This window comes from Girardinichthys multiradiatus, chromosome 2 (genome assembly GCF_021462225.1).
Source record: "Girardinichthys multiradiatus isolate DD_20200921_A chromosome 2, DD_fGirMul_XY1, whole genome shotgun sequence".
NCBI classification, from domain to species: domain Eukaryota; kingdom Metazoa; phylum Chordata; class Actinopteri; order Cyprinodontiformes; family Goodeidae; genus Girardinichthys; species Girardinichthys multiradiatus.
This window is the reverse complement of record NC_061795.1, coordinates 37,302,887-37,326,384: the sequence shown is the minus strand read 5'-3', so window position 1 is coordinate 37,326,384 and position 23,498 is coordinate 37,302,887. Positions and strand designations below refer to the sequence as shown.

The 23,498-nt window shown below is 40.5% G+C and overlaps 1 protein-coding gene and 1 long non-coding RNA gene across 2 annotated transcripts in view; one reads left to right on the top strand and one right to left on the bottom strand.

The window, feature by feature from the left end:
- Positions 1 to 1,895: 1,895 nt before the first annotated feature.
- Positions 1,896 to 6,675, bottom strand: LOC124857972. Its single transcript, XR_007035724.1, has 3 exons — positions 6,546 to 6,675; positions 2,034 to 2,149; positions 1,896 to 1,953 (listed from the first exon to the last, which is right to left on the bottom strand). It is a non-coding gene; the product is annotated as an uncharacterized LOC124857972 (long non-coding RNA).
- A 112-nt stretch (positions 6,676 to 6,787) lies between these two features.
- si:ch211-236l14.4 (SITS-binding protein) overlaps positions 6,788 to 23,498 on the top strand; it is a 41,935-nt gene continuing 25,224 nt past the window's right edge. Inside the window, exons 1-2 of the mRNA XM_047349593.1 lie at positions 6,788 to 7,599; positions 10,408 to 10,579. Of these exons, the coding sequence (XP_047205549.1) occupies positions 7,129 to 7,599; positions 10,408 to 10,579 (643 nt within the window). The 5' untranslated portion in view covers positions 6,788 to 7,128. The remainder of the gene's footprint in view (positions 7,600 to 10,407; positions 10,580 to 23,498) is intronic.

Here is a 23,498-nt window from a genome sequence, read left to right as displayed (position 1 = left end):
ATGAGTTTTACCAGACTCTGAATAACACAACCGCAAGTGAACCAAGGCAACGTTTTAACAATTTATTAGGTTTTACAGGAGTAAATGTGATCAGGAACCAGGACTGGATCAGTGACAGGATTGGGGTCTCACTGAGGGAAAAAAAAGAGAGACTTAGAGAAGTCCTGCATAAGATGGCACAAATACTAAACAGTTTCTTGGGTTTCGACTTACGAAGGCAGAACTCTCAGCTAAACCTGGGAGAAGTAATTCAGTTCTACGATGGTTGAGGTTGGCAGATGGTGCAGCTGAAGGGAAAGTGTTTCCTTGTTTCTTTTGATCCTTTCCATAAAGGGGGTATTTCGGTGGGAGAGTGGATAGGCAGGTGGAAGGTTCTCAGAAGCAGGTGAATCAAAGCTCCAGAAACCTGGGTCCGGGAAGAAGGCAGTGTGGAGGCTCACAGCTCAGATATCAAGGCTAGAATTACCTTGAACCTCAGAACATGGCAAGAATTAACCGGAGGCACAAAAGATCCACTGAATCTCCTCCTCACATATAAAGCCCTTAATGATCCATCATACATCAGAGATCTGATTGTTCCATATGTTCCTAACAGAGCACTTCGTTCTCAGAATGCAGGTTTACTGGTGGTTCCTAGAGTCTCTAGAAGTAGAATGGGAGGCAGATCCTTTAGTTATCAGGCTCCTCTCCTGTGGAACCAGCTCCCGGTTTTGGTCCGTGAGGCAGACACCCTGTCTACTTTCAAGGCTAGGCTTAAAACTTTCCTTTTTTGATAAAGCTTATTGTTAGAGTGGCTTATGTTATCCTGAGCTATCTTCCATATTTTTTACCTCCGCCTTCCTCCCTCCCTGTTGGTTGGAGTAAAGGGGAGTCAGGTTTAGCCTAAACCGGCTCAGTTATGGTTGAGGTGCAAACACACCCTCCATTTCTGCTACCTGTATGACCCCCTCTCTTTTCCATTGGTTATGGTCAATCTGACAGAGAGAGGTATCCCAATCGTTGTGGTTTTTAGTATAACAATGACCATCAGTGGGTTCTAGATGGACAAACTTTATCAGTTTATTATTTTACTTAGTGCCCCTACAAGTGGCCCGTTGTGGGGTTACCGGGCTCTGGCACTCGGTGGTGGTGGTTTGGTCTGGCCTCCCTTGCGGCCCCTCGCCGTGGGGTGCCTTGAGATGACATTGTTGTAAATAAGCGCTATATAAATAAATAAACTGAAACTGAAACTATCTCTGTAGTTATGTTGCTATAGGCATAGGCTGCTGGAGGACATAATGACCACTTTCACCCTCTTCGCTACATTCTCACACTACACTTGGGCCTGTCTTTTAGTGTTTAACCCTTTCTCTCTCCTAGACATGGCAATTGACTGAGATTTACTGTAACTAATTATATGTGCTCTCTTTCAGACTCTATCCTTGAAAACTGGCTCAGAGTTTATCTGTTCTTTCTTTCTAGGTGAAATGACTAAAGGAGTTACATCCACTAACATTTACTTTTCCTTCCCATAGAAAGTACACCCTGGATCAGTGCATTCTTTGTGTGTCTCTGCTCTGTTCTCTCAAACCCCCAGTCGGTCATGGCTGATGGCCGCTCACACTGATCGTGGTTTCTGCTGGAGGTTTCTTCCTGTTAAAAGGGAGTTTTTCCTCTCTGCTGTCGCTACATGCATGCTCAGTATGAGGGATTGCTGCAAAGTCAACACCAGTGACTGTCCACTGTCTCTACATGCTCATCCAGGAGGAGGGAATGCTGCAAGTCACTGACTCGATGCAATCTGCTGGGTTTCCTTAGATAGAAAAACTTTTTATCCAATTTTAATAAATAACTGAATCTGACTGCACTGTTCAATGATTAGGATTAATTGGAATGTATGTACCTGACTTTTGTGAAGTGCCTTGAGACAACATGTGTTGTGAATTGAATTGAATCTCCGGCAAAAACGTCTTCCTAAGAGGTAGAGGAGAAAGCACAAAAAGTCAGAGCTCAGTTGAAAAAACCTGCAGCGCAGCAGAGGTCTAGCTGTTTACCACGCTATGTGAGACAACGAGCTGATGCCTCCCTCTGGTTCTCCACTCCTCTTAAAGCCCAGGTTGATTGCTCCCTGATGAGCAACAGCTGCGCAGAAGCACCAGCCAGTCACACCCTGAGTAGGAGGAAAGAAACACAGCACAAAATAAACACAGACTGCACCCAGCCTGCACACAATCACCATGGATATGACAGATTCAAGATCTGAATATTCTACCTGGTGTGTAATTTTTTTAAACTTTATATTGGAATCTTTAGAGAAACATTTATTTAAATATATTGTATGTGCGTGTAATTTTTTTATTTTAATAATAATAATAATAATTTCTGATCCTCTTCACTTCACAGGAAAACAGTGCAGACTAGCGGCTGCTGTCGTAGTATTGCTGCCACCACCAGTAATGCACCGTTTCACCATATTAACGCTGTTTTTAACGCAACTTGGCTTCTCTCTGAACTATTTTTTATTGACTCACACAATGAATGACTTCACCTTTGACATCATTTCTGGATGATTTTGGACTTGCTGTATTTAACATTAAAATATGCTTATTTTGTGTCACAACTGTCTTTTATTTCATCTATTAATCCTAATATCATGTCATTTACTTCCCAATTCCTTCAGTAGTAAGATGTTTTCTTTCAATTTCTGCATTTGTGGGAAAAGCTTGTCACAGGCACTTTAAGTGACACCACATACAGATATGCACAGCGCATGGGCTGAAACTGTCACATTCTATATGTAAACCCCTTCCTGGACCAGAGACAGTGTCAACCTTCTTTAACGCCTCAGCGGTTCCACAGGCTGAGCACCTCCATCCCACTTTGGACTGATACTTTAATTCATACAAAACGATTTCCAATCAATTATTGAGTTCATGCACATGCTTTCTAATGAGCCAACATTTCTGTGATAAAATCCTCATTTTTATTGGTCTTATTCAACATTGTAATTTTATGCTAAATATACTTTTGGGTGTCCATGAACTGTAAGCATTAATGATGAAAATAAATGGAAATAAATGCTTAAAATGTGTTCAAATCTACTGAAAGGTTCCAATACTTGGTCGGGTTGGTTGGTTCTCTGGCTTGGTTGTGGGTGTAAGAATGTTAGTTGCTGATGATGGTTTTATAAGCAGTGCAGCAGTTTTTCTCCATGTCTCGTAAGTCTGTTTGCTGTAGCTCTAGAAGTAGTCTTTATCATTGAAGCTTAGTTTAGCCTAAATTCTTGTGTTTTGAGATATTTTGTTCTGTTTCCCCAGTGCCTTCTTGTGTTGTTTATTTAGCTCTGTAACATTGGCAGTTTCCTTTGCTTCGTGTTCCCACACACCTGCCATTCATTTCCTTAATTTTAGTAAAGCACTAACTCCCCTCCTTGAACCGCCACCTTAACGTGGTGGAGGGGTTTGAGTGCTCAAATGATCCTAGAGGCTATGTTGTCTGGGGCTTAAATGCCCCTGGTAGGGTCTCCCATGGCGAACAGGCTCTAGGTGACGGGTAAGACAAAGAGCGGTTCAAGAATTCTTCATGAGGACCAATATATCGAGGCACGTGACGTCGCCCGGTACGGCGGAGCCGGGGTCCCAGGCCTGGGGTCGGGACTTGCCGGAGAGCGCCTGGTGGCCGGGTTGCTCCTCGCGGGACCAAGCCCGAACGAGAGACGCGAGGCCATCCCCCAGTGGGCCCACCACCTGCAGGGGGAACTGTGAGGGACTGGGGAAAAGAGGATTGGGTGGACGAAGGTGGAGACCTCATCGGCCCGATCCCTGGATGCTTAGGGTGGCTCTAGGGACGTGGTGTGTCACCTCGCAGGGGGGGGGGGGGGGCTGAGCTTGTGCGGGAGGTCGAGAGATATCGACAAGAAATAGTCGGGCTCACCTCCACGCACAGCGTGGGCTCTGGAACCCATCTCCTTGAGAGGGGTTGGACTGTCTTCTACTCTGGAGTGGCCCACGGGGAGAGGCGGTGGTCTGGTGTGGGTTTGCTTGTTGCCCCCCAGCTCAGCCGTCTCGTGTTGGGTTTCACCCCAGTGGATGAGAGAGTCGCATCCCTGTGCCTTCGGGTTTGGGATAGGTCTCTGACTGTCGTCTCGGCCTACAGGCCGAGCAGTAGTGCGGAGTACCTGGCCTTCTTGGTGTCCCTGCCAGGGGTGCTGGATAGTGCCCCTCCTGGGGACTCCGTTATTCTGCTGGAGGACTTCAACGCCCACGTGGGAAACGACAGTGACACCTGGAGAGGCGTGATCAGGAGGAATGGCCTCCCCGATCTGAATCTGAGTGATGTTTTGTTATTGGACTTCTGTGCTAGTCACAGATTGTCCATAATGAACACCATGTTCATACATAAGGGTGTCCATCAGTGCACTTGGCACCAAGACACCCTAGGCAGGAGGTCAATGATCGACTTTGTTGTTGTATCATCAGACCTTCGGCCACATGTTTTGGACACTCGGGTGAAGAGAGGGGCTGAGCTGTCCACTGATCACCACCTGGTGGTGAGTTAGATCCGCTGGAGGAGGAGAAAGGCGGACAGACTTGGCAGGCCGAAGCGCATAGTGAGGGTCTGTTGGGAATGCCTAGCGGAGCCCTCGGCCAGAGATGTATTTGTCCCGGCCGTGGAACACTGGACCAGCTCTATACCCTCTACAGGGTACTCGAGGGTTCATGGGAGTTTGCCCAACCGGTTCACATGTGTTTTGTGGACCTGGAGAAAGCATTTGACTGTGTCCCTCATAGTGCCCTGTGGGGGGTGCTCCAGGAGTATGGAATCGGGGGCCCTTTATTAGGGGCCATCCAGTCCCTGCACGAACGGAGCAGGAGTTTGGTCCGCACTAAGTTGGACCTGTTCCCGGTGCATGTTGGACTCCGGCAGGGCTGCCCTTTGTCACCGGTCCTATTCATAAATTTTATGGACAGGATTTCTAGACGCAGCCAAGGGGCGGAGGGGGTCTGGTTTGGGGACCAGTGGATTTCATCTCTTCTTTTTGCAGATGACGTGGTCCTGCTGGCCCCCTCTAGCCAAGACCTACAGCATGTGCTGGGGCGGTTCGCAGCCGAGTGTGAAGCGGCTGGGATGAAGATCAGCTCTTCCACGTCAGACGCCATGGTACTCGACCGGAAAAGGGTGGCTTGTCCTCTTCAGGTTGGAGGGGAGTTCCTGCCTCAAGTGGAGGAGTTCAAGTATCTCGGGGTCTTGTTCACGAGTGAGGGGAGAATGGAGCGGGAGATTGACAGACGGATCGGTGTGGCTGCCGCAGTAATGAGGGCGCTGTGCCGGTCCGTTGTGGTGAAGAGAGAGCTGAGCCGAAAAGCGAAGCTCTCGATTTACCGGTCGGTCTACGTTCCTACCCTCACCTATGGCCATGAACTTTGGGTCATGACCGAAAGAAGGAGATCCCAGATACAAGCGGCTGAAATGAGCTTCCTCCGTAGGGTGGCCGGGCACTCCCTTACAGATAGGGTGAGGAGCTCGGCCATCCGGGAGGGGCTCGGAGTAGAGCCGCTGCTCCTCCACATCGAGAGGAGCCAGTTGAGGTGGCTCGGGCATCTATACCGGATGCCTCCTGGACGCCTTCCTTGGGAGGTGTTCCAGGCACGTCCCACTGGGAGGAGGCCCAGGGGACGGCCCAGGACACGCTGGAGGGACTATGTCTCTCGGCTGGCCTCGGCTGGCCTGGGAACGCCTTGGGCTCCCCCCGGAGGATCTGGAGGAGGTGTCTGGGGAGAGGGACGTCTGGGTGTCTCTGCTGAGTCTGCTGCCCCCGCAACCCTGTCCCGGATAAGCGGAAGACGACGAGTACGAGTACGAGCACTAACTCCATCAGCAGTCTATATCTTGCAAATCTCCCCCAGGCTCTTAAATGGTCGTTCCTTCAAAATTCTCACAAATCTGTGGTTATTCCTGTTGGTTGTGTACCTTTTTCCTTCCAATAAACCTTACATTAATATGCTATGATAGAACAAACTGTGAAAAATTGATTCTTTTACAATGGATTTTTGTGGCTTTCCGTCTTTTTTGAGGGTCTGAATGGCCTCTTTCACAAAACAGTTCTGTCAAAATTGGTGAATATAGTATGCAACACATAAAATAGGTATCAGAAAACTCATAAAAGCATACACACAACAGAGGTTTGTAACAAGGTTTTGTTCAGATTTCATGCATAACTGATTTTAAAGGAACTATTCTTGGCTGAGGTTCAGTGATAAGTTCTATCTCAGGGCACTTTAGTGTAACTCATCCAATGTGTGTTAATGACAAGCAAAGATGTGCATCAATGTGCATTCTTCTCACTTGTGCTGTTATCTCTGTTGCTTGTGCAACTTTTTCTACCACACTTTTTCTCTGGACAGCAGCCAAGACAACATACTTCCCCATTATTATGTAGGCCATAATTTGGCCATAACATAACATATACAAATCATTTTATAATCATCAAAACACAACCTATATGAGTTAGACTTTTCATTAAATTAATTTACTTTTTGACGATATTCTAAGTTATTAAGATGTACCTATGAATGTTTACCATCACAGGATCCGATGTTTAAAGAGGAATTTTCATATACCCTACGTGCCACCTATAAATAAGGCTCCTTACTCTAGGTTTGCCAACTTAGGAACTGTTTTTACGCACGGAAAGCGCACAGAGAAGTTGCGCACGCACCCGGGTGGACGGAGAGGGGAGAAGGACTCCTTCTTCCCGGGTTGCCGGCGCCTTCCTCACCCGCGGTGGGCAACTCCAAGGATCTGCCAACCCCTTTTTTCATCCCCCATTAACTCCACTCTTTCCGCCGTTCCCCCGAAGAACCCGCGTTACGTCAGAAAGTGCACGACAGGCAAGGCAGCGTCCGAGGAGCTATTCGTAGACATTGCTCGGGGCTGCTCACGAGCACACTGCAGCCAATGCAATATACAATGCTGGCACTTTTACGCGCAAAACAGAGCAGGAGAGTAAACGGGATACAGACTGATTTACTGGTTTGAAAAAAAAAAAAAAAAAACACCATGACATGATGATGCAACAGAGATTTTTGACACACGGATGTTTTTGCATTTTTAAAGTTTGATTCTCTCCAGATCTGGAAAACAAACAACATGCCCCACGCTCGAAATAGGAACCCCAGTCCCATCCCGGAGGTAACATGGGACACGGGACTGAAAGAGATGAACGAGACGTGGAAAGGCGCTATAGCTTGTCTGGGGGTGGCTGTTTTCTTTGTAATGACCATCGGGATAATTTACTGGCAAGTGGTGGACCAGCCCAACAAGAACTGGATTCTCAGGGGGACCTTCAGCGGACTGATCTGGGAGAGGAGAACCCACTCGCTGGTCATACAAACTCTGACAGAGGACAGGACCTACGTGGAGATAGACGTGGGGAACGTGGGGAGCCCCGACATCGAGGTTCCCTTTGTGAGGAACCTGTGCTGGCTTAATAAAACCGAGTTTTGCTACACCTGGGACTCGGTGGCCGAGGTGAAGATCTCGCTGGAGGTGAACGAGGATGCAGAGACGGAGTGCTACAGCATGGCTTGGACGCCGGTGCACTGTCATGTGGAACTGAAGGTAGGAGCGCGCTCAAGAGTCAGCCAGGAAAATCTCTCTGTGCTCAACATACTGTATAACGAATGAAAAGCCAGCTTCATTAATGCATGCTTTGATCGTCTTTTGTATATTAGCTGCTGATTTGATATACAAATTCAAATCAGTTGTCTAAAATAAATGTGATAAACGTGCCATGCAACATTTTACACCCTATCATCTAACCAGTTTGAATAATAAACAACTGATCAAGCCATGTTTGCATTTTTGAGGGCCTGTAATTAAATAATTTGTCTCCATGCACTATAAAAGTGAATTTTGTTGGATTTGAACCGGGTTGTCTTGTTGGTTTTCCATCAAAGAACGGTCAGAATGACATGTTTATATAAGTTGTTTTGTGAATTAAAATTCTTGTGAAAAAAATGTTAAAAGACTTGTACTGGAGAAGCACAAGGCAAGAATACAGAGCAAGAATCTGTAAGCAAGAATTTAGAGATACTTTTCCGTGGTGCATGTTTGTTACTAACAAATATACACTAACAATAAACACATAGTTGAGTAATGCAGCAGCGATTTTTCCCTCTAGGATTTTACTAAATGCAAAGTTTTTAAAAAGCAAATTTAGGGGAAAAAAACTTGTTAATTCTGCTTCGTGTGTATTCGGGTCTATGGTATTGCAAGATGCACAACAATCGAGTTGATTAGTTTGCATTTATGAACATTGTGACAGATTTAGACTTATATTCGGAGGCATTTGAGTTTCATATGAGTTATAAAGGTTTCAGCTATATTTGAGTCAGTGTTTGAGATTATAGCAGTGCCGCAGGAAACCATGTTAGGCCTTCATCTTAATGCAACACAATGACCAGACCATATGTTTTAATACAGTTTAGCTTGGAAATAATTACATGCAATGTCCATGCTGTGCTCTAAAACATTTTTGCTGAAGCGACACAGATCAAAAGTAGACAAATTTAAAGAAAATAATTGACTAAAATAACCAAATATAAACAAAAACCACAAAAAATGCAAATGGAAAAGAATTATGACCAATAGTCGTATGCCTTATGTGACATCACTAAGTCATATGGGTGTATAGAAGCTTGTTTTTGTGAGGTTAGATGTTATCTTTACCAAAAAACAATTTACAGTTAAACCAAAAAAAAAAAAAACTGACTAAGACATGTTGTTTTGCAGTAAAGTACATCTAAAGTGAGTTTGATTTTACACCTGTTAACTTTAAGTTTTTGTTACCATTAACTAATTTAGCCACAGCTGTAATGTTCCAGTCAAACATGCTAGCAGGCGGAGCTTCAGTAAATGCCAATAAAAGGCACATCTTAGCTGTGGTTGCTAGGGACAAGGTTTACAATGCCTCCATGTAAGAATAGATTTTAAATGTTTATTTCCATTTCAGCAACATTTTATACCTTAATCAGAAATTAGTACATTTTTTATTTTTTTTCACATGGGATATATTGTTGAACAAAATCTACACGAACTGCTGCACTAATTTTATCAAATTAATTCTCACCTTTTTTAAACAGTGCTTGGTCCCAAAGGATGTTGCAGTTTACATTATGTTCTTGGATTTTGTTTTTCCATTTTGAAAATTATTTAGTTTAGTTAATCCATAATTTTTATCTGAGATGAAACAAGTCACCATCATGTCATTTGCAGTAATCATTCAGATGATGTGAACATCAGTTATCCAGATTTTCTTTCTCTTCCAGTCTCTATGGAATAACTAGTAAACATTTCCAGTCAAAGCTGTTTAATGGCATTTTTTAAGAACTTTACATGTACAGTATTCTGCTCACTGTAACACACCCACCCCTCCCTCCAGCTTGAGTTTCAGAAGCACTTAATTATTATGATGTTTAAGGAGGTTAATCTGTTCCCACTGGAACATTCCTAGCCATATAACTCCCCGTCATGTGGCTAGATTGTTCCTGGCAAATCCTTCTGTGCCCAGGTCGCCTTTGTTGTCCTAATTTTTCAAAATCCTGCCCTCTGGAGAGCCACTCAGGTGACCGGTTGGCAACAGAGCCCAGATTTGCAGACATGTTTGTAAATTCTACATGTAGGCTTTGTTTTAGAAAACTAATTGAATCTCTGCAGCGTGCTGTACTTTCTTAGACAGTCTCATGTACCACCATAAAAAAGCACTTCAGTTTTGAAAGGTTTCTTCATTACAATGTTAAGACTTGAAACATCTACAAAGAGGGGATGCAGCTTGTTTTTGAGATTCATTTTTATCTTTTAGGCCTAATTTAAATACACTATAGCACTAACATTTCTTACGTTTGTGTTTCAGCAAACAATTCTAATCATAATTGTTTCTTTTAAGTGTGGGGGCTGTAATTCTCTTAGGTATTTTTCAAAGCTTTCTGTTATCTTTCAAGTCCTTCGCTTTTTCCAGTGGTGTTTTTTGCATGAATTGTAGTCACAACTAGATTTAAGCATTTATAACTATTAAACCATGTTTTAAAGAACTGTTCTTTGAGAAGTGATCCCATTAAAACCCTGTTTATTGACTGTCACCCACTTGGTATTTTAGATTAAGAACTAGATTTGATCAAATGCAATCCTTTTAATTTAGTTTTGACTTTAAATAGAGCAAACGAAAACGTATTTGTGATGAAGCTAACCTATTTTTTTAGTGTCACTCCCTGATGAAAAGGCACCCGGGGCAGTTAGCCATCAAAAACCACCACTGCTTATTTCCATATTTAACCTTACCGTTATACACCCTTACCTTTATTTCTAAAGAATCAAGTAAATCTTTTGCTTGCAACTTGTAGTTGATTGTATCTGTATATGTTCTGTCAGGAGTGCTTCTCCATGGCCAATGTCTCCTGGTATGGCGGTGCGAGTGTCCAGGGCCAGACCTGGCCCATTAATGATCAGAACATCCCAATGCAGCCGTACATTATCAGCGATCTGAAGGACACTCCCTCTGGATACGGTTCTCCACTTGAACGCTACTTCCTGGGTTCATCGGGTAAGGTGCCATTTTTGGGACTGATCCTGGGTATCTTGTACTCCGACGCACGCACACACACACACACACACACACAAACAGAGAGATTTTGTTTTCTAATGTGTAACATGACACAGAGTCAGCTGTTTCTGCACACTTCAAACAAGGATTGTGGAAATCTGACCCTGCATCAGTGGGTCTGCAGTATACAGTGTAAATCCCAGGGTGTGAGGGAAACCCAGAGGATACTGTTGTTTTGTTGTGTTTCCATGCATCTCAAACCCTTCATGTGTTTGTTTGTGTTAGAATATAAAAAAAAAAAAACTGCTTTTAAGGCAGCACTCACAAAACACAATGCAGATTTGGTATGTTGTCTGACTCACCAATAGAGCGTAACACAATCCTGTCTGTGGCATTTTGCTATATTAATTTTAGGATTAGACCACAAAGGGAAACAAACCACCTTTAGCATCTTAAATTAACTCTTAGGGATCCAGGCGTAATTGCCTTTTGTCTCTGTTAAAAGGACAGTTTTGGACGAGAGCCCTGCCGACTTGCTTAACTCCACGGGTTATTTTTGGGGGGTGTTAGATTTTATCCAGGGGGCAAAGCGGGAACGCAGAAACCGTCAGCGGATGTGAATGGTTAATGTGACTGATCAGGAATGTGTACATGTGCTTGTGTGGTGAAGTACAGCATTAACCTTGGGAACTTAATACTATGAAGTTGTCCTAATCTGGTGCTTGGCCTCTGAGCAGCTTCTTAAACAAATACAATTTTGTTTCTCAAAGATTTTAAACAGAATAACTTTAATATTCAGTGATGTAACATGATAAACATGGTCTGTTGCAGTTTTTTCAAAGTCGTTTTACACAGCTTTCCTTTTTTTGTACTTATTTTTTATTTATTTGCAGATTGGCTTGTGCTAAACCAACTATTATTAGTGTCTTAGAAGAATTTGTATTTACATTTTATCCCATTAAAACCGCAAATTGTTATTTATATTATTAGACCAAGACAAGACAAGACCAAGAAGTTTCATATTTTTGTAAAGCGGGAGGAAAAGGATAGATGGACTCAAATCTTTTTACAAATAAAAATCTGAAAAGTGTGACATATATTTGTACTCAGCCACCTATATTCTGATGTGCTATATTAAAGAGGATCGATGAACAAACAGCATCATGAAGGCCAAGCAACAAAGCTGACAGATTGGGGCTAAAGCTGTGGAGAGGTTTAAAGCATAATTAGGCTATGAAAAGCATAAATTGTATCTTCTTTCACACACTTATAAAAACAAATGCACTCAGGCCCCTGCATCTAAATGCATCCCTTTTCTATCATGTAAGTCATGAAAGCACTTATAAGGACCTTGTAATGTTTTAGTTCTCTGTTATGTTTTGCACAGATAATTTAAAACATCTGAGCTGACAAAGAGAGTAACCGTTTCTGATTTGTTTCTGATTAATCTCTCACAGATACATTGTGTACTGTACATAGACTTAAAACAAGGCAAGCTGTTGTTCAGAATAGACAACAAGGCTTGTTCTGGCATTAAAGATTAATTAAACATGGAAAGTACAAGGATGCTTTTATTTGTCATTAAGTTTGCATGTTTTTATCTATAACTTGGCAATTTTTTAAGAATTCCTGCAGCCAGTCTAAGGTTCTTTACATAAGTCTCATGTCACTATATACAGGGTGAGAAATATTCTAATTTTGAATAGATAATTTTAACATAAAATATTAATTCATAGTGTCAAAAAACAGCTTTGGCAATTACAATATAACATAAAACTAAAGAAAGGATTTTAATACATAAATGTTATGTAATGCGCTTCACAATCAAGGGGACGACTGCTGACTTCACAGTTGTCCAGCAGACATTCATAGACACCTTCAAGAAAGAGGCTAAGGCACAAAAAAGGTTATTGCTGAACAAGCAGACTATTTATAAGAGTGATGCATCTAAGGATATTATTGGAAAGTTTAGTTTAAGGAAAAAGTGTGGTAGAAAAAGATGCATGCAAAACAGTGGTAGCTGCAGCCTTAAAAGGGTTGTGATACAAAGCCCTTTAAAGAGTCTGGGGGAGATTCAAATCTTGAAATTAATCTCTCTCCATCATTCTGCTGAATGATGCATGAATTTTTCCTTTTTGAACCACAATGATTTAATTGAAATTAAAAAAACATAATATGTATTCCAAAAGGAAAATAAATAACTAATAAACGTACTGAAATGTTTTTGGTGATATGATGATTTTAGAAGATGCATATGTAAATAAAGGAGCTCTTTTTGATCTTTAGATCTGTTTTCAATTTTCGCACATAAATAACAACATCTAATGCAAACTGCACCAAAACCTCCAATGTAATTATGCACCAATCCTTTAACTTAAGCTGATGAGATCTTGCAGTCTTTCACTTAATTTGAAGCATTTTTCAGACTCTAAGAAGTTGGAGAGGAACTGGACAAGAACTTCTATGAAATGTCAAATAACAATATAAGCAACATAATGAATTCGTAAAGGTTTACTCCGTTCTTATTTAGATTAGAAAGACAGCACTTTATTTAGCAATTATGATTTTAATATCAGGTTTTAATTACAGGGATAAACAAAATAACAAAACCTCGTGTGTTGAACAAAAACATTTGAAGGTGTGTAACTTTTACATTTTTAGATGATGATTTTAATTATTAATGTTTTTGCTAATGTGTTGTCAGTAATTTTAATGTCCTTTTTAAACTAAGCTCAGACAAATCTGATTATATTGATTCAATAATATTTATTTATGTAATCTAACTATAATTTGTAAACGCGTGTTTTTAATGTAAGCCTGCACACTGTCCCCTTTGTATGTTTTAACAGATTCAAGAAAGTCCAAAAATACAAAAATATAAAACAGCGACCACAGCTCGACAACATTCTGCTCAGTGATGTAACTGAATAATTTCTTTAAGATATTCCATCTCGGCTCAAAGCCTTCAGTAAACCCCCAATACCACCTTTCTTTTCGTTTCTGCTTTGAGGGAACAAACAAACTGTAGTTTTATTATAATATTAGGACAGCTGCTTAAACCCCCTGACTGTTGCACACGAAGTCCGGGCATGTGATCTGTTTTCACTTACTCTACTTAGTCAGTGGAACACATTATTAATGTAGTGGAGTCTGAGTGACATGGGCAACCTAAGAGGGCCTCTGGGAGTCAAAGAAAATGAAGATTTTGGAGCCGACACATGAATCTCAGACGGCTGCTGGCGCAGATGTACTGCACAGAATCAAGAGGGCAGAAGTGTTTGCAAAGAATCAGAAAGATTAGAGAGAGGATATATGGAAACATGGGATAGGCTGACATGTGAGAATGTTGGCAACTGGAGGAACGTCTCACAGCCCCACCTGTCTTTATCCATACAAACGTAACTGAGCTGTGAGGATTAGATCAGTCAATATTACAATCCTTTGCTCAACCTGATTTGGGTTAGAAGATTTGATTCTGTTTTAAACACTGGCATGTTAACAGACAGGCAGATGTAAACTAACAATAAAATTACAGTTGAGCCTGTAATCTTCTTGGGGATGCTTTTCTTCAGTAGGGACAGAAATGCTGGTCAGAGCTCATGGGAAGATGGGTGAAGCTAAATACAATGTAGTCCTGAAAGAAAACCTGTTAGAGGCTGCAGAAGACCTGAGGCCAGGGCAGTGGTTCACCACCAAGCAGGACAACAAATGTGAACATACAGTCAGGGCTACTACAGAATGGTTTAGATCAAAGTATTTTCATGTGTTTAAATGGCTCAGTCAAAGTCCAGACTTAAATTCCTTTGAAAGCCATGCACTTTTTTTCCATTTTACAATTGTTTGCTACTTTATGTCGATCTGTTACATAAAATCACAGTGCAATACATTGAAGATTGTGGTCGTTACATAAAAACTGTGGAAAGGTTGTGCTAAGTCAGTAGTTGTCTAGACACAGAGGAGGAATAAGATAAAGGCTCCACTTATTCAGGTTTTTTTAAACTATAAGTCCTAGAAACATTATTTTGTTTTTCCATGTTTTTTTTTGTTTCCTTCCATGACTCAGTCTTTCCATGTGGGATGATGATTCCTGCTCCTTTACTGTTTGAGTGTCTAAGTAGAAAGAAGCCAAGGAAGAGTGAGACAGAGATAAGACCTGGGGAAAAATGAGTTTTATGTTGATAGGCAAGGTTAAAAAAGAAACTTTAAGCAACTTTTATTATAGCTTAATTGATAGCACAAGATGAAAGAAAACCCCATAAAAAATATACAAATGCAAAAGATTGTTGACAATTCACCAGATTAACTATATAATGAAAGTAGCTTAACTTTTTCACATTTTTTGTTATTACATCTATAGACTTTACAGTGCCTGTGACATTGAATATTCATTATAAATCCAATTACATTTATGGAAATGAAACATTGATACAATATTTTAAAAAGTAAATTCATGCTACTGAAATGAACGGTTATTGAGATATATGGTCATAAATTTAATCAAAAAGGCAATTCCAGACTACTCCTTTGTGATTTTGTTGTGCTCTTTTATGACATCAGAGGGGAACCCATGCAGGTAAACTGACTGCTGCTGCAATGACTAGAAACACAGACAACATTGAAGAATCTGATATTTCTTTAGATATATTTCAGTCACTATCAGAGAGAGACGCAGCAGAGTCAGAAGAAAAAAGTCAGCTTTCATTAGATGGCAGAGCACAAGTGCTGCGGACTGCGGACGTCGACCAGAGTCTATTTTTACCGGATGCCGGAGCACAGCCAGAGTCAATATGGATGAATCATACTGCACCATCAGGAAACAGAACCAGCACAACATCCAGATTTTCAAAATAATTCACTAAAGACAGACTAGATCTTACTATATTAATAAATACACACATGTATTTATATATACACGTTCTGATAAATCCTGCAGGCTGTGGTTATTAGCAGATGTTAACATCAGATCAATTAGGTCAGTTACTGGGTTAGCTAAGGTATTATAAACCGAGCAATTAAACATTAAATGCACCAAATTAAGCAAATAAAGCAACAAATATAGCTTCGCTGCACTCAGAGAACTCACCCATTGTAGAACAAAATACATGAAAATATCTGGATGCACAAACCGAAAAATTAAGCAGTTTAACTGGGTTAACTTCCACAGAATGAGTTGTTTTGGACTTGCTGCCGCATTTATCACTGGCTTTTGTTGCACGATCTGTGAATGGTTCTTGGAGTTCCTCTGGGCTTTGCAGCGGACCGGACCGGACTGGAGCAGATACAGTGTATATCCAGTGTAAATTACATTATATACAGCACTAAGTGAAACAACCAGGGTCAATGCTGAGCACTAGCAGCAGACACCAGGAATGATTCATGGTCTGAAGACAATACCTTGTGTGTAATTTTTTTGCTTTATATTAGAATCTTTAGAGAACCATTTATTTAAATATATCATATGCATGTGTAATTTATCTTATTTTAATAATAATAATAATATATTTTTATGGATTATTAATAATAAAAATAATAATTTCGGATTTGTAATTATTAATCATAACTGCCGATATCTAAATGTACTTCTGCAACAAGGAATTATTCTTACCTGCTGAGCCTTGATCTGTTTAGCACAGCAACAACAACCTTTTCTTTGGTGATCTTTTCACATCAAATGCACAGAACAGCATGGCTGTAGACTCTGCTTCAACATTCTCCTTCGTCTGTCAGATATCTCGACCTCTGACATCATTTCTCTTGTGAATTCAGGGGTTTCTTGTTCGAAGCATTTTGCCGAGAAATACTCCAATCACAACCTGCTGTGCTTGGTGGGACCAGCCCATCTGGCCCTTGTCAGTTGTTCAGTTCGGCCCCAGGCAGCTCTGATCCTCTTCACTTCAGGAAAATAATGCAGACTAACAGCTGCTGTCTGTATTGCTGCCATCACCAGCAATGCGCCATTTCCCAAATCAATGCTGTTTTTAACGGTTTTTAACCTGAGACTTCCCCTCTGACGTCACTTCCTGGCGACTTTGGACTTGCAAAATGTAACAACGACATATTCTTATTTTGTCACACAATTGTCTTTAATTACGTCTTTAATTCTAATTTGATGTCAATTGCTGCCCAGTTTTTTAAATATTAAGATATTTCCTTTCAATATCTGCATTTGAGTGAAAAGCGTGTCACAGGCGCTTTAATGTATTTTACTGTGATTTTATGAACCATTTTTTGAACCAACACAAGTTACAGCATATGTCAGCCACCGTTATCAATATTAAGTTAACTTTCATACATTATTCTTTGCAGAATTGCTCATGCTCTGGACTTTTGGCCATTCGAACACGCCGCTCTATTGTAGCTCTTGCTGTATGTGTTGTGTCATTGTCCTGCTGGAAAGTGAACCTTCAGTCTGATGGTGGTCCTCCCAGAGCTCCCATGCTCTGGGGGGCCTTTGGATGTCTTTGTGGCTTTGATCTCCTTTGTGTCTGCCTCGGGTCCTGGGGGGCAGGTCTGTGGCTCCTCACGCTCTCTATGGAGAAACCTTAGTTGCACAAGCTCAATCACACATACACCGCAGGTGTTTGGATTCAGGTGTTTACAGATAAACCCTATATTGAGCTGCGGTTGCCACTAAATACATTTTGTATCAATTAGTACCGTTTCTTTTCAGTAATGTTGCTGTTGTTATGTGTCCCTGTGGTGTTTTTTCTCTCTTTCTGCAGGTGTAGGAGCAGACTTCTAGGGTGTTATCTCATATTTTCTGTATCCTTCTTTCTCTCATCTGTTTCTCTCCCTTTTAACTTTTTGGCCCACCTCCTTCCCTTTCCTTCTTCTTTCTTCACTTTTGTTTTCGTCTCCATGTCCATTGCATTTGAAATTATCCTAAAGCAATTTCTAATAAAGATATTTATATGTATATCAAGCAAAACTTTATAGCAAAAGCCGTAATGCTCCACTTGTGAAAGTAAATCTGTTGGACTTCTTCTTGGTTTTCAGACAACAATTCTGAGTGCTACTTTGCCGGATAGGACACGGTAAAGAATAAAAAGAGAAACATTTTATAGGCTTCCTTGCTACAAAGCTTTTCTGCTCTGCTCACATATTTTCTATAGGATTGCGATAAGGGTTTTTGTGATGGTCACTCCAAAACTTTGACATGTCCTTTGGCCATTGTGTAACTACAGTATGTTCATAGTATGTTTTCATTTTCTGGCTGATGTCTTAAGATGCTGCTTCAATTTTTTACACTTAGTGTGGTTTCCCCATGATAATATCTAAAAATATCCCCACAACATGATGCTTCACAGTTGTGATGTTGTTCTCAGGCTTTCAAGCGTCCCCCTTTTTTTCCTCAAAATTAACAACTGTGATTATGTCCAAAGACTTCAATAGTAGTTTAATTAGACCATATCTCCAAATGGTTAAGGTCTTTGTCCCTGAGTGCATTTACAAAATCTTATATGGCTTCTCTTAGAGTCCATTTTAGTATAGTACAGCATTCGTTTTACAGGAGATTATGACTCTCTTGTAGCTTCAGCCAGCATCTTCCAAAGGTCTTTTGCTTTGTTGTGGGATTGTTTTTCACGTTTGGACTTTTAAATACTTTAATATATGGAGCACAGAACCAGTCTACTTCCTGCATTGTATCATGGCTGGCTATTTCCATCGTGTATATATGCTGATAATTTTTGGAATAGATGAACGTGGCACCGTCTAACATCTAAAAATAAAATGAAACTGAACCGGATTTTTGGAAATCCACAAATCTCTTCATAATATCTTAGCTGATGTCTTTTGATTTTTCTGATGATGTCACACAAGAAGCAAGGTGTTACCTTAAATACAGCCACAGGTCCTCAATTTTTCCCAAATATTGTAAAGTAACCTATTAAAGGCTTACAAAGCCATTATGTCTTCATCTGAGACTCCCAAACTGTTTAAAGATGTAGTGATGTTGGTGTATGTAAACGTTTGACTTTGACAAAAGTAATACAAAAAAAAATTATAAATGTCTCATTTTGGACTTTGGGAAACAAGAATAACTTTGGTAAGTGTAACTGACTAAACCATAATTTTTGTGGTTTGTTGATGAGGATCCAATGCAACAGGACAGAGGCAGATGCATAATGGAGATTGTTTTTAAGGAAAAAACAGAAGCAATCACAGAACATGAAGGAAAAACACACAAACCAGTGCAGGACCAACAGAAGAATCCAGGGGAGAATGACAGAGGCTGAAAGACTTAAATATGCAGAGCCATAGGTGAAAGGTTAATTAATGGGCACAGCAGAAACTGAATGGAAACACAGAGGATCTAACTAACAGGAATAAACAGGAAGGGCAAGGATTAATACCAGCATAAGATTCTACACCAAATGCACAGAACAGGACACAAGAAAAATCTAAGAAACTGAACACAAAGAAGTGAACTAATATGGAGAGACACTGATAACACTAAGATGATCTAAAAACAAACACAAGTGATAACCAAAACAAAAAACAGCGGTTAATCATGACAAAAACAGGAAAAGTTCAGGCTGATTTAATGTCAAACACTAGGAAAAATTATGTCTTTTTACACAGTGTATGTAAATATCTAGTTTCAGCTATATTTATATAAGTTTACACCAAATTATTTTACGTTTTGATAAAACTTTTCTTGTTTCTTATTTTCTTTATTTTAGTTCTGAAAATGTTTATTTTTTTAAAAGAATTTTTTTTTATGTGTTTTAATTGCCTTAATAGGTCACCAGGAGGTTTACAGTGCCTTGCAAAAGTATTCGGCCCCCTTGAGCTGGTCAACCTCTTGCCACATTTCAGGCTTCAAACATAAAGATATAAAATTCAAATTTTTTGTGAAGAATCAACAACAAGTGGGACACAATCGTGAAGTGGAATGAAATTTATTGGATGTGTCAAACTTTTTTAACAAATAAAAAACTGAAAAGTGGGGCGTGTAATATTATCCGGCCCCCTTGCGTTAATACTTTGTAGCGCCACCCTTTGCTGCAATTACAGCTGCAAGTCGCTTGGGGTTTGTCTCTATCAGTTTTGCACATTGAGAGACTGAAATTCTTGCCCATTCTTCCTTGCAAAACAGCTCGAGCTCAGTGAGGTTGGATGGAGAGCGTTCGTGAACAGCAGTCTTCAGCTCTTTCCACAGATTCTCGATTGGATTCAGGTCTGGACTTTGACTTGGCCATTCCAACACCTGGATATGTTTATTTGTGAACCATTCCATTGTAGATTTGGCTTTATGTTTTGGATCATTGTCTTGTTGGAAGATAAATCTCCGTCCCAGTCTCAGGTCTCTTGCAGACTCCAACAGGTTTTCTTCCAGAATGGTCCTGTATTTGGCCCCATCCATCTTCCCATCAATTTTGACCATCTTCCCTGTCTCTCCTGACAAAAAGCAGGCCCAAACCATGATGCTGCCACCACCATGTTTGACAGTGGGGATGGAGTGTTCAGGGTGATGAGCTGTGTATCTTTTACGCCAAACATATCGTTTTGCATTGAGGCCAAACAGTTTGATTTTGGTTTTATCTGACCAGAGCACCTTCTTCCACATGTTTGGTGTGTCTCCCAGGTGGCTTGTGGCAAACTTTAAACGAGATTTTTTATGGATATCTTTGAGAAATGGCTTTCTTCTTGCCACTCTTCCATAAAGGCCAGATTTGTGCAGTGTACGACTGATTGTTGTCCTCTGGACAGACTCTCCCACCTCAGCTGTAGATCTCTGCAGTTCATCCAGAGTGATCATGGGCCTCTTGGCTGCATCTCTGATCGGTCTTCTCCTTGTTCGAGATGAAAGTTTAGAGGGACGGCCGGGTCTTGGTAGATTGGCAGTGGTCTGATACTCCTTCCATTTCAATATGATAGCTTGCACAGTGCTCCTTGGGATGTTTAAATCTTGGGAAATCTTTTTGTATCCAAATCCGGCTTTAAACTTCTCCACAACAGTATCTCGGACCTGCCTGGTGTGTTCCTTGGTCTTCATGATGCTCTCTGCGCTTTGAACAGAACCCTGAGGCTATCAAAGAGCAGGTGCATTTATACGGATACTTGATTACACACAGGTGGATTCTATTTATCATCGTCAGTCATTTGGGACAACATTGGATCATTCAGAGATCCTCACTGAGCTTCTGGAGGGAGTTTGCTGCACTGAAAGTAAAGGGGCCGAATAATATTGCACGCCACGCCCCACTTTTCAGTTTTTTACTTGTTAAAAACTCTTTGACACATCCAATAAATTTCATTCCACTTCACGATTGTGTCCCACTTGTTGTTGATTCTTCACCAAAAATTAGAATTTTATATCTTTATGTTTGAAGCCTGAAATGTGGCAAGAGGTTGAAAAGTTCAAGGGGCCGAATACTTTCGCAAGGCACTGTATGTGTTGCTGCCCTAAAAAAACTCAACTTTTTTGGACAAACGATAATCTGAAACATGTACCAGTCGGCCACCTTTTATTTTTATTAATATTATAAAAGTAATAAAGTGGAGTGATGAGAGGAGAGGCTAAAAAGGTCCTTTATTGTGTCATTGTTTCAATAAGGCGGGATTGGAAATGAACTAACGTGGTAAGACCCCAGTTTTGTGGCTATCAATTACTTGAGGCTGGGCACAGAAACAAAATGTCCATTGCTAGGGAAATGCATGCCTTAACACACACACAAATACACACACACATTTAACATTGTGCAAATTTTTATAACTTAAGCAAAGTCAGTCAGGATGCAGGGCATAAATAACGGTATAAATCTGACAGGTAAAGGAGCAAGAACTTAGGCTGCATCATTTTTTTTCCTCTTTTAGAGGCCCTAGATGCCACATTAAAACCTTTCTGACCCCCGAGAAAGTGTACCAAGCTACCTTCGCCTGCCACCTCTAAGCGTTCACCTCAGCCCCAGCAAAAAGGAAGTGCCAAGCCTCAATGGTCCTATTAGACCGACCCTGTTTTTTGAATGACTGCAGTTTTCCATTAAAGAAAGTGTAAGGGAGTGTGTGAGCGAATACATGCATCTCCACATGTGTCTGAAAGTTATATGATTTGCGTGCTATTTCACAAGCTGTAAAATTGAGGAATGCATGTGTCAAATCGCTCATTTGTTCCCATTAAATTATACTGCTGCTTTGAAAGTGATATTTCATGCAGGCAAATAATTTCACCTTTGAGAGCTAGGCTTTTTTTCTCTTTTTATGGGAAGCTTGGAACATTTAAATAATTGTTCTAAAAATAGGATCGCCCCTTTTGCTTCTTCCCATGTATCCCACCTTGGCTCTTACTCAAGGTCTCAGTTATATGTCATTTTCTTTTTAAATGACACAATTCCTGGTCTCATGTGGTGAATTTGGAAATATGCAATGTTTGTTACCAAAGCTCAGGACGTATACGACTCTTCTTAGACAGCAAAAAGCATCATGCTGCATGCAAAGTGAAATACATTGTATAAACACAGAAAATAACATTTAATACAACTTTGGATGTTTAGGTTTAGTTGCAGTTTTGGATGCTGTGGTCCCATTTCCATGACTCTGTGTCACTTTCAGTATGAATTACAGTTGAAACCAGGTATTTGCTTAGACTGTAAAAAACACAAATTTTTGTCCCCCTGCTGTTTGGCATTAAATCAATAGTTTCCTGTTTTAAGTCGCCTAGGTTACCAAAATTGTTTCTATTTGCTAATTTTCAGAAAAATGAGACAGAATGTTTTAGAGTATTTTTCTTGAATTCATACATACAACCACTAAGATTATTATGCATTCAAACAATTTGGGAAAGTCTAGATAATGTGGACCTCTTCAAGTTTCGCTCATCCTAGGGTAGTATTTCAAGATATCTAAAGGTCCCTCTTTCATCTATTCAAAAAATCATATCCAACTATTAGACCCATGGCATCTCCAGCCATCATACCATTGAGCGGTCGAGATCAGTCTTGTGTTTTAGAGATGAATGTGTTTAGGTGTAAGATGTGTGAATCAACCCCAGAACAAAAGCATAAGACCTTGTGAAAAAGCTACCTGAAGCTCACTGAGTCTCGTTATCCACAGTGAAACAAGTCACATACTGACATAGACTGAAAAGCCACTCAGGAACAACAAAGCATTTTCTCCAAAAGCAACAACAAAGCCAGATTACAGTTTGCTAATGCACTCTTGAACAAATACCTCCTGTTGGAATTATGATTATTGATTGATTAATCTTTATCAATAATTATAATTAAAAATCATAATTTGACAAAATTAATTTCTTAACCAAAATCTTCATTTATGAATCAAAACCAGAGATGTCTTCTGGTGTTGTAATTGTGGCTCCTTTGATAATTACAACCGTTAAATACTCAGTAATAATTGATAACTATTACCAGAGATGTCACTGTTTACTCAACCGTTTCTGCCGAAACGTGTGGAACTTCAACCTTATCTTGACTGACGAATAACTCTTGCACAAAATAAACACAAAACGCCTTCTCTTTTATCTATGTGAATATTTATTAAATCACAGCCCTGATACACTCGCTCTTCCGATTTAATAATCTTCACCTACTCAAACATGCAAAGTTCTACACAAAAGGAGTAAAATAACTAACTAAACAAAATAAAGCAAAAAAGCAGTGTATGGGATCAAACCAGCAGTTATGGCAAAAATGATAATATGACAAAGGGATGTGGTGGTGAGTGGAGGTTGGGGCACAGCTCCAACTGTAACTCAGTTATACTCAGTCATAAAACCTCCCCCAACTCTGCGCAGCTGAGCACACAAAGAGTTATAAAACGTTTGGCGGCAAGCTAGGAAGCAGTAAGGTTGAAGACAAAGAAAATGGTGAATTTCACCATGAGGTTATTTTAACAGTCCAGTCTCACAGCGCACCTGCGCTTGCTCTCAGGTGTTCAACAACCCCGCAAGACACAT